This window comes from Mustela lutreola, chromosome 6, assembly GCF_030435805.1.
Source record: "Mustela lutreola isolate mMusLut2 chromosome 6, mMusLut2.pri, whole genome shotgun sequence".
Lineage (NCBI taxonomy): Eukaryota > Metazoa > Chordata > Mammalia > Carnivora > Mustelidae > Mustela > Mustela lutreola.
This window is the reverse complement of record NC_081295.1, coordinates 93,062,962-93,075,315: the sequence shown is the minus strand read 5'-3', so window position 1 is coordinate 93,075,315 and position 12,354 is coordinate 93,062,962. Positions and strand designations below refer to the sequence as shown.

The following is a 12,354-nucleotide window of genomic DNA, read 5'->3' as shown; positions in this document are numbered from 1 at the left end:
TTTTTTTTCTTTTTTCTTTCTTCCTTTTTGAACCTCTTTTTATCCCCTTTCTCCCCACTCACGATCTTGGATCTCTTCTAATTTGGCTAAAGCATATTTTCCTGGGGTTGTTGCCACCCTTTTAGTATTTTACTTGCCCCTTCATTTACTCTTATCTGGACAAAATGACAAGACGTAAAAATTCACCACAAAAAAAAGAACAAGAGGCAGTACCGAAGGCTAGGGACCTAATCAATACAGACATCGGTAATATGTCAGATCTAGAGTTCAGAATGACAATTCTCAAGGTTCTAGGCGGGCTCGAAAAAGGCATGGAAGATATTAGAGAAACCCTCTCGAGAGATATAAAAGCCCTTTCTGGAGAAATAAAAGAACTAAAATCTAACCAAGTTGAAATCAAAAAAGCTATTAATGAGGTGCAATCAAAAATGGAGGCTCTCACTGCTAGGATAAATGAGGCAGAAGAAAGAATTAGTGATATAGAAGACCAAATGACAGAGAATAAAGAAGCTGATCAAAAGAGGGACAAACAGCTACTGGACCACGAGGGGAGAATTCGAGAAATAAGTGACACCATAAGACGAAACAACATTAGAATAATTGGGATTCCAGAAGAAGAAGAAAGTGAGAGGGGAGCAGAAGGTATACTGGAGAGAATTATTGGGGAGAATTTCCCCAATATGGCAAAGGGAACAAGCATCAAAATTCAGGAGGTTCAGAGAATGCCCCTCAAAATAAATAAGAATAGGCCCACACCCCGTCACATAATAGTAAAATTTACAAGTCTCAATGACAAAGAGAAAATCCTGAAAGCAGCCCGGGAAAAGAAGTCTGTAACATACAATGGTAAAAATATTAGATTGGCAGCTGACTTATCCACAGAGACCTGGCAGGCCAGAAAGAGCTGGCATGATATTTTCAGAGCACTAAACGAGAAAAACATGCAGCCAAGAATACTATATCCAGCTAGGCTATCATTGAAAATAGAAGGAGAGATTAAAAGCTTCCAGGACAAACAACAACTGAAAGAATTTGCAAATACCAAACCAGCTCTACAGGAAATATTGAAAGGGGTCCTCTAAGCAAAGAGAGAGCCTACAAGTGGTAGATCAGAAAGGAACAGAGACCATATACAGTAACAGTCACCTTACAGGCAATACAATGGCACTAAATTCATATCTCTCAATAGTTACCCTGAATGTGAATGGGCTAAATGCCCCTGTCAAAAGACACAGGGTATCAGAATGGATAAAAAAACAAAACCCATCTATATGTTGCCTCCAAGAAACACATTTTAAGCCCGAAGACACCTCCAGATTTAAAGTGAGGGGGTGGAAAAGAATTTACCATGCTAATGGACATCAGAAGAAAGCAGGAGTGGCAATCCTTATATCAGATCAATTAGATTTTAAGCCAAAGACTGTAATAAGAGATGAGGAAGGACACTATATCATACTCAAAGGGTCTGTCCAACAAGAAGATTTAACAATTTTAAATATCTATGCCCCCAGCGTGGGAGCAGCCAACTATATAAACCAATTAATAACAAAATCAAAGAAACACATAAACAACAATACAATAATAGTAGGGGACTTTAATATTCCCCTCACTGAAATGGACAGGTCATCCAAGCAAAAGATCAGCAAGGAAATAAAGGCCTTAAATGACACACTGGACCAGATGGACATCACAGATATATTCAGAATATTTCATCCCAAAGCAACAGAATACACATTCTTCTCTAGTGCACATGGTACATTCTCCAGAATAGATCACATCCTCGGTCCTAAATCAGGACTCAACCGGTATCAAAAGATTGGGATCATTCCCTGCATATTTTCAGACCACAATGCTCTAAAGCTAGAACTCAACCACAAAAGGAAGTTTGGAAAGAACCCAAATACATGGAGACTAAACAGTATCCTTCTAAAGAATGAATGGGTCAACCGGGAAATTAAAGAAGAATTGAAAAAAATCATGGAAACAAATGATAATGAAAATACAACGGTTCAAAATCTGTGGGACACAACAAAGGCAGTCCTGAGAGGAAAATATATAGCGGTACAAGCCTTTCTCAAGAAACAAGAAAGGTCTCAGGTACACAACCTAACCCTACACCTAAAGGAGCTGGAGAAGGAACAAGAAAGAAACCCTAAGCCCAGCAGGAGAAGAGAAATCATAAAGATCAGAGCAGAAATCAATGAAATAGAAACCAAAAAAACAATAGAACAAATCAACGAAACTAGGAGCTGGTTCTTTGAAAGAATTAATAAAATTGATAAACCCCTGGCCCGACTTATCAAAAAGAAAAGAGAAAGGACCCAAATAAATAAAATCATGAATGAAAGAGGAGAGATCACAACTAACACCAAGGAAATACAAACTATTATAAGAACATACTATGAGCAACTCTACGGCAATAAATTTGACAATCTGGAAGAAATGGATGCATTCCTAGAAACATATAAACTACCACAACTGAACCATGAAGAAATAGAAAGCCTGAACAGACCCATAACCAGTAAGGAGATTGAAACAGTCATTAAAAATCTCCAAACAAACAAAAGCCCAGGGCCAGACGGCTTCCCGGGGGAATTCTACCAAACATTTAAAGAAGAACTAATTCCTATTCTCCTGAAACTGTTCCAAAAAATAGAAATGGAAGGAAAACTTCCAAACTCATTTTATGAGGCCAGCATCACCTTGATCCCAAAACCAGACAAGGATCCCACCAAAAAAGAGAGCTATAGACCGATATCCTTGATGAACACAGATGCGAAAATACTCAACAAAATACTAGCCAATCGGATTCAACAGTACATTAAAAAGATTATTCACCACGACCAAGTGGGATTTATTCCAGGGCTGCAAGGTTGGTTCAACATCCGCAAATCAGTCAATGTGATACAACACATCAATAAAAGTAAGAACAAGAACCATATGATACTCTCAATAGATGCTGAAAAAGCATTTGACAAAGTACAACATCCCTTCCTGATCAAAACTCTTCAAAGTGTAGGGATAGAGGGCACATACCTCAATATCATCAAAGCCATCTATGAAAAACCCACCGCAAATATCATTCTCAATGGAGAAAAACTGAAAGCTTTTCCGCTAAGGTCAGGAACACGGCAGGGATGTCCATTATCACCACTGCTATTCAACATCGTACTAGAGGTCCTAGCCTCAGCAATCAGACAACAAAAGGAAATTAAAGGCATCCAAATCGGCAAAGAAGAAGTCAAATTATCACTCTTCGCAGATGATATGATACTATATGTGGAAAACCCAAAAGACTCCACTCCAAAACTGCTAGAACTTATACAGGAATTCAGTAAAGTGTCAGGATATAAAATCAATGCACAGAAATCAGTTGCATTTCTCTACACCAACAGCAAGACAGAAGAAAGAGATATTAAGGAGTCAATCCCATTTACAATTGCATCCAAAACCATAAGATACCTAGGAATAAACCTAACCAAAGAGACACAGAATCTATACTCAGAAAACTATAAAGTACTCATGAAAGAAATTGAGGAAGACACAAAGAAATGGAAAAATGTTCCATGCTCCTGGATTGGAAGAATAAATATTGTGAAAATGTCTATGCTACCTAAAGCAATCTACACATTTAATGCAATTCCTATCAAAGTACCATCCATCTTTTTCAAAGAAATGGAACAAATAATTCTAAAATTTATATGGAACCAGAAAAGACCTCGAATAGCCAAAGGGATATTGAAAAAGAAAGCCAACGTTGGTGGCATCACAATTCCGGACTTCAAGCTCTATTACAAAGCTGTCATCATCAAGACAGCATGGTACTGGCACAAAAACAGACACATAGATCAATGGAACAGAATAGAGAGCCCAGAAATAGACCCTCAACTCTATGGTCAACTAATCTTCGACAAAGCAGGAAAGAATGTCCAATGGAAAAAAGACAGCCTTTTCAATAAATGGTGCTGGGAAAATTGGACAGCCACATGCAGAAAAATGAAATTGGACCATTTCCTTACACCACACACAAAAATAGACTCAAAATGGATGAAGGACCTCAATGTACGAAAGGAATCCATCAAAATCCTTGAGGAGAACACGGGCAGCAACCTCTTCGACCTCTGCCGCAGCAACATCTTCCTAGGAACAACGCAAAAGGCAAGGGAAGCAAGGGAAAAAATGAACTACTGGGATTTCATCAAGATCAAAAGCTTTTGCACAGCAAAGGAAACAGTTAACAAAATCAAAAGACAACTGACAGAATGGGAGAAGATATTTGCAAACGACATATCAGATAAAGGACTAGTGTCCAGAATCTATAAAGAACTTAGCAAACTCAACACCCAAAGAACAAATAATCCAATCAAGAAATGGGCAGAAGACATGAACAGACATTTCTGCAAAGAAGACATCCAGATGGCCAACAGACACATGAAAAAGTGCTCCATATCACTTGGCATCAGGGAAATACAAATCAAAACCACAATGAGATATCACCTCACACCAGTCAGAATGGCTAAAATCAACAAGTCAGGAAATGACAGATGCTGGCGAGGATGCGGAGAAAGGGGAACCCTCCTACACTGTTGGTGGGAATGCAAGCTGGTGCAGCCACTCTGGAAAACAGCATGGAGGTTCCTCAAAATGTTGAAAATAGAACTGCCCTATGACCCAGCAATTGCACTATTGGGTATTTACCCTAAAGATACAAATGTAGTGATCCAAAGGGACACATGCACCCGAATGTTTATAGCAGCAATGTCCACAATAGCCAAACTATGGAAAGAACCTAGATGTCCATCAACAGATGAATGGATCAAGAAGATGTGGTATATATACACAATGGAATACTATGCAGCCATCAAAAGAAATGAAATCTTGCCATTTGCAACAACATGGATGGAACTAGAGCGTATCATGCTTAGCGAAATAAGTCAAGCAGAGAAAGACAACTATCATATGATCTCCCTGATATGAGGAAGTGGTGATGCAACATGGAGGCTTAAGTGGGTAGAAGAATAAATGAAACAAGATGGGATTGGGAGGGAGACAAACCATAAGTGACTCTTAATCTCACAAAACAAACTGAGGGTTGCCGGGGGGAGGGGGTTGGGGAGAAGGGGGTGGGATTATGGACATTGGGGAGGGTATGTGATTTGGTGAGTGCTGTGAAGTGTGTAAACCTGGTGATTCACAGACCTGGGGATAAAAATATATGTATATAAAAAATATATGTTTATAAAAAATAAAAAAAAATAAAAAAAAAATAAAAACCCTCAATGTTCGAATTATTAAACATTACAACAACTCAGTGGATCGCTGAGCTGATTAAATAATACACATGAAAATAAAGATTGAAAAAGAAAAAAAAATATACTTCTTCTTCTTCTTTTTTTTTTTTTTACAAATACACCTTTTTAAAAAAATATTTTATTTATTTATTTGACAGACAGAGATCACAAGTAGGCAGAGAGAGAGAGAGAGAGAGGAGGAAGCAGGCTCCCTGCAGAGCACAGAGCCCCATGCGGGGCTTGATCCCAGGACCCTGGGATTATGACCTCAGCCGAAAGCAGAGGCTTTAACCCACTGAGCCACCCAGGTGCCCCCAAAATATACTTCTTTTATTTTAGAGTATTATTTATGTTAATATACAATATATTTATTATCATTGCCATATTATATTTACATAAATAAGTTAACAAAGATTAAAAATATTTTTTAGCTTTCATTTATAAAACAATAAATACAAAAAGCTGTTTGGGATTCTCAGCGATCTTTAAAAAGTACATAAGAGCTCTGAGATCAAAATGTTTGGTCTCATGTTTGAGATGAGACCATCTCAATGTTTGAATGTTTGAATGACATTCAAACATTTGAATGTTTGAATGTTTGAGGACTGCTCAAACATGTTTGAGGACATGCTGTCTTAAATCTCCATTAGTCACTAGAATTCACAAAACTGTAGGAATTTTTAAGTGTGGTAGTAGAGACCAATAGAGGAACGTGATTTCATTACTCAAGGTCGCACAGTGAATCAGCGACAGAGATGGCTCGAGATCTGTGATCTGCTGCTATGTTGTGTCATACAACCCAGACTTCTCTGGGACGCTCTTCAGAGCACCAACACTGCAATTTTGAGATACTCAAGAGATATAGATAGGGTGCGATACCTTCTTCCCCTCAAAATACATCGGCTCAAACAGGAACAGGACCGACTAAGTTTGTGCTTATTGCTACTGAGGGCACAGTAAGTAAAACCTGGCCCTTGTGTGGGGGGTAACCAAGCTCACCTTTTAGAGGGAGAGACTACATGAAAGGCAATATCTCATAGCATACAATATGACTTACCTGGCAAGTAATGTAATGTATATTCATACAACCTATACAATTCTATTATTCTATTATTATCATAGGCAATATTATATATTACAGAAGTTTTATTGTATCTATAGCATATATATAGTAGAGTATAACTTACAGTAAATACATTTACTATATCTAGGAAAGGGGAAGGACTTTGGGGTCACAGTTGGCTGGTAATTCTGCACATGGGCACAGCATGGCAAAGCAGAACTGTGAACTTGGAAAATTTGCCACCAGCTGTATACCATGCTCTTTCTGACACTTCTGGCTTGCATTTGTTTCTAAGGGCTGTCATAACAAATCACCATAAACTGGATGGTTTTTCTTATACACAGAGATTTATTCTGGAGGCTAGAAGTTGAACATCAAGGTATCAGCAAGGTCATGCTCTCTCCAGAGGCTCAGAGAAGGCTCCCCTGCCTCATCTCTTCTAGCGTCTGGTGTTTCTGGTGATCCTTGGTGTTCCTTGCCTTGTGGAGGCAGGACTCCAATTTCTACCTCTGTCTTCACATGACCCTCTCTCCTGCAGGTCTGTGTCCATATTGCTCTCTTCTTATGAGCACATCCACATATTTAGGGCCTGCCCTAATCCGGTATATGAGCTCATCTTACCTTGATTACGTCTGCAGAGACCCAAATAAGGGTGCACTTAACATTCTGGAAAGACGTGAATTTGGTGTGTGGGGGAGGCATTATTTAACCTAGTACACTGCTTGTGTGCCTGCCTTCAGCATTTACTGTTCACAGCCTCTTCCCCAGCCCACACGTTTTCCCTCACACTTTTCAGGGCCTGGGGTCCTGTGGAACCTCACCTGGCCGTTCTCTGTTGATGTTTTGAGTGGTTGCCACAAGCTCCCTTCCTTTAACCCATGACTTTAATAAAGGGCTTCTCCGGGCCACATAAGTGGTGAGTTGGGAAGGGGAAAAGAAAGAAGCTGAACAACTCCACAGTAAAACAACAAAAACAAAAAACCCCAGTGGAATACCCTGATTTAAGAAATGGGCTAGGGACCTAAATAGACATTTCTCCAAAGGAGATGTTAAGAACCAACAGGTATACGAAAAACAATCTCAATGTCACTCACCATCAGGGAAATGCAGATCAAAACCACAATGAGATACCACCTTACACCTGTCAGGGTGGCTGTCGTCAAAACCCCCATGTCAACAAGCACTGCTGGGGATGCAAAGAAATCGGGACTCGGGGGCACTGTTGCTGGGAACGCAATTGGGAGTAGCCACTCTGGAGAACAGTACGGAGGTTCCTCACAAACCTGAAAACAGGACTTCCCTATGATCCAGCAATCTCGCTTCTGGGTATTTACCAAAAATAACTGAAATCAGGATCTTGAAGGGATATTGGCACGATCCCCTTCAGTGCAGCAGGGTTCACAACGGCCAAGACGTGGGAGGAGCCTACGTGTCTGTGGACCGGTGAATGGATAAAGAAACCGACTGTGCTATATACACACTGTGGAATAGTCTTCAGTCTTAGCACGGAAGGAAGATCCGAGAATGTCATGCCATGGATAAACCTCAAGCACACGATGCTAGATGAGTTCAGTCAATCATTGAGAGACAGATATTGCCCGATTTCGTTTGTAGGAGGTCACTAGAACAGTCCCTGTCATAGGATCAAAGAGTGGAATGGTTGTCACCAGGGCTGGGGGGAGGGGAAACGAGGAGCTGCTATTTAGCGGGAATAAAGTTCCAGGTGAGCCCGGTGAACCAGCTCTAGAGCTCTGTGGTCCCACGCTGTGCCTGTGGTCATAGTGATGTATGGTCCGCTCACGATGTCTTGCGGGGAGGTCTCATGGTAAATGCTCTTACCCCAAGAACGGAGAAGAAAAGAGAAAAAAAAAAGAAAAAGAAAAGAAGGAAAAAGAAAAGGAAGCTGAGCATCCTCAAATGTCATTTCTATGGCTCTTTGGCAATTTTGGTTTCCTGGGTAGCATCCTGATTTACGACAGAGCATAGTTGTCTGGGCCTAACGTGATTTACGGCAATAGGGAAAAGGTGGGAAGCTGTGAAAGCCAGCATCCTCCGCACCTCGGGCACAGCTGCGGGCACAGGGGTGGAAGGGTGGGACGTGTGCACACAGTCCCCTCACGGTCACCTTCAGCTCTATGACCTGGGGCCCCAGGTTATCTCTTTGGGGCCTCAGGTTGGGCTCCGGGCATGGCTGCATGATCTGGAGCCAGATCGCCTGTGTTCAAACCAGGGACCCTTAGGCCAGTTCTCTCCTCTCTCTGTGCCTCAGTTTCCACATCTTGCAAAAGGGTGCTAATACCCCACTACATGGGCTTCTCGTGAGGAATAAATGAGTTAATATTATATGTGAAGCGTTTTGAACAGTGCCTGACATTGTAGACATGAGTTGTTGTTCTATGAATTTTCTGTCCAGCTTATTAGAATTCCAGTATTTTACTAGTACCTCCTTCAGTTCCCTTATCATTACCTACCCCCCCCCAGCTACCCCCACCAGAGGCAAAGTAGGTGGCACGTGGATATGGCTTTTGGTTTTGTTTTTTAATTCTTTCCTTGTCACTTCTGATGAGCCCTGGGGAAGATTTCCTTTGTCAGGATGTCTTAAACGACTAGGAGCCAGGTGCCTGAGGAGTGCTTCTTGGGAAGGCCTTGGGGAGCCGACATTATAAACTCCAGTGAGCACCAGGCTATTATTAAATTAATAGTCGCCTGTCTGAGTGAGGCTTTATCCGTAACTCTAGCTCTGCAGGTAGATGTGTTGCCCACAATGTGGCCTCCCACCTTTCCGATTTTGTATAACGGAGCCTGTGGTGTTTCAGCTGCTCAGGAGTGGGTCTGTTTGCAGCACAGAGGAAAAGCGAGACCTGAATAAGGATGGGGCTTTTGGGATCGTTAAGAGAGAGGTAGAATAACTGTAATTTCATAGCAATTACCTACAACCAACACCGTCAAAGGCGCCAGTTTTCCGTGATAAACCTGAGCCTCTGGTGGGAGCAATTTGCAAGGTAGAAATAAGCATACAATTAGACTCTTATGTATGAAAGAAGGCATCAACCCCTCCCCGTCCAAATGCCACAGCAAAACAAACCTCAGAGGGGAAAATACTGGGTTGCATTTTGGGAGTGCATTATTTTTTTCTTCTTCTTTAAAAAAAAAAATCTTAATAAACCCTCATTCCAGTATTTTGTTTGAGTTGTTCCCAGCTTTGCTAGGAAGCCCGGGGACCTCCCAGCCACCTGATGGGACCACGGTTTCCAGGGGAGCCACCAGTGAACTTGAGTGAATGGGTGATTTCTCCCCCTAAGTACCATGTCAGGGACCCATAAACCACTCTGTGGAAGTGAATTATACAGAGATCAGTTACCCAACTTTTGTTGTTGTTGTTATTCATGCATTTGCTGAAAATGAGGTCGTTATAAAATTCATGTCTCTGCAGCCCACTCAGAAATAAAACTAGGCTTGCCTTTCAGATGATAAAACAGAAACAAAATCAAAAATGAAAAAAAAAAAACCACGCTATTTTGAGAACGGTCCTAAGAAAGGGAAATCTAGTTAGCAGAAGTATGCAAGCACTCAGGAGAGCTATCTGATATTGTTCCAGTCCTATCTGCCAGCCAACCCCACAGGAGGCCACAAGCTCCTTGGCTAAATGCATTTTTTTGAATCCTCTGTGTAATTTTCTCCAGGGCCTTGTACATATTGAGAGTGAATTTGCATTGATCAAGTAAAAGGGATAGTTTAAGAAATGATGGCTTATTGATGCTGAAGGTCAAGTACTAGTCAGAACTAAGGGGGCTATTGATTAAAATCTTGAGTCTGCCTTCTAGATATAGAGAGATGGGGTCAAAGTCTGAACTTTTTTTACTCACGATATATCATGGAGCAAGGACCAAAGGGTACAACAGAGTAAACTAGAGAGGAACGTAGTTTGGCTAGGTATAGCCAAAGAAAAGCATTTCTAATGGTTAGAACTACCCTCAGAATGGAGTGCTTTGAGAGATACAAATTACTGGTGTGTGAAGACAATTAGGCATAAACTAGATGATTACCTGGGGGTATAGAAGTTGGTGGTCCAACATCATTTATGTTAGACTGTGAGATGTGGATGGTCTCCCTTTATCCTGAGATGTAGGGTCCTATGGTTTCAGAAAGTTATGACTACATAGTCGCCATGCTGGGAACTCAAATTCAGTTCCTATTTATTCCTCAAATTCAGCACCTATTTATTGAGTCCTTGCCTTGTGCCAGGCATTGCCTGGTATAGACTTGAGGAAAAGGACAATAACCTAGGGCAACTGCCTTTGAAGTTAGGTTGTGTCATGGTTTTATTCAGTTCTCCCTTGGGCGTATATTCCTTCTTCCCAATATGCACGTGCTGATTTAGGACTCTGGTTCTTTCTCTTCTTTCTAGGCTGGAATCGATGGGGAAAGCATTGGCAACTGTCCCTTCTCTCAGCGTCTCTTTATGATCCTCTGGCTGAAAGGTGTTGTGTTCAATGTCACCACTGTGGATCTGAAAAGGTAAACAATGCCATGTTAAGAAGGGATGTGTTTGGCCACACGAACGGAGAACTTTCTATGAGGGAGGGCAAAAGCCTGCCCATGGCTTCCAGCAGCCTCCTGCTCTCATCACATGGACCATGTGTCTCAGGGCCATCCCCACATATTAGAGAGGGACCTGGGACTGAGCATTTCTCTGCCCAAACTAACGAGGTGTTAGTAGCAAGAAAGTGGGAAGGAGTAGATATTGGATATGCAACAGAGAGTGGCCCAGAGGTAGACATGCATATCTTAAAATCCAGGAGTCAGCCATTCCAGCAGTACTAGCATCCCAAGCTGGGGGACCCTAGTAGGACTTCAGATGTAAGACTCCTGGGATTCCAGGCTGTTGACATCTGACCATCTCCCCTGCATTGCTCTCATTTTTGGAATTCCTTAGTGTGAGCATTCTGAATTATAGGCTGGGATGAAGAGTTGCTCATGCACTTTTAATGGTTATTAAAAATACCAGGGATCATTCACTATCAATAGCCACTCATTTCAGGGCCATATCCTACTTCCTGTCTTCCACCTGTCCTTTCAATGCAGAGGAGCTCAAGGCTCCCTCCCTGAGCCTCTAGCATCTGCCTGTATAGCTTCTTCCCTGGTGAGCTTAACATATTCTACATGTCACCTTTATGTAGATTATGCTATACCCAGGTCCCTACCATCTAGAAATCTCTAGAGCAATTTCCACTTGCATTTTCTATGATCACTTTAAAATCTAGACGTCAAAACTTTTATCTGTCGTTTCCCCTTAGAACTGAGCTCCCCTCTTGAATACCTGGGTTCTTCCATTTTCTAAGCTCTGGAGAATTTCCGGCTCCCTTTTCTTGCACGTCCCTTGTCAACCAGTCACCAAAGGCAGGGCATTGTCCCAGTGTGCTGCGGCTCACCTCTGAGGCCTCTCATCCGTTCCCTAAGCTCACACTGGGATTGGGTCCCACCACTGCCAGCCGACTGCCTCTTTGTTCTTCCAACTGGACATCATCCTTCCAGGTTCTCTGGAACCTGGATCCATCCTTTATGTTATCCTCAAGTCATTCTTCCTAAAATAGTCCTTTAGTCATATGGTTCTGATCCTTCCCGTTGCCCGTAGAACAAACCCGCCTGTAGCTCTTTGTCCGATCTTCAGTGTTCCCAACATTGTCTCCCAACGCTTCTCACCGTGACCTAGCCCCCTCTGTCAGGGGAAGGAAGCCACCTCAGCGTTCCTCAGATGCTTATGTTGCTCTTTCATATCTGTTATCTGACCCACCAACGCCCGTTGAGGCGGGCTGCGCAATAGCCTAACTCCAGGTCAATAGATGAGGAAACTTTCTTACTGCAATAAATAAATAAATTAATAAACAAATTAATTTACTAATTTTTAAAAAAGGATAGAAAAGGAAAGAAACAAAAGCGAAGAAAGAAAACATCTCTATGAGACAGAGTTAAGGGCTTTAAAAAAAAAATACGCGAAAC

The 12,354-nt window shown here is 41.7% G+C and overlaps 1 protein-coding gene across 2 annotated transcripts in view; it reads left to right on the top strand.

Moving 5' to 3' along the window:
* Positions 1-12,354, top strand: part of CLIC5 (chloride intracellular channel 5) — a 163,729-nt gene that overhangs the window by 105,391 nt on the left and 45,984 nt on the right. For both annotated transcript variants that reach the window (XM_059178146.1, XM_059178147.1), the window contains exon 2: positions 10,763-10,872. In XM_059178146.1, the coding sequence (XP_059034129.1) occupies positions 10,763-10,872 (110 nt within the window). The remainder of the gene's footprint in view (positions 1-10,762; positions 10,873-12,354) is intronic.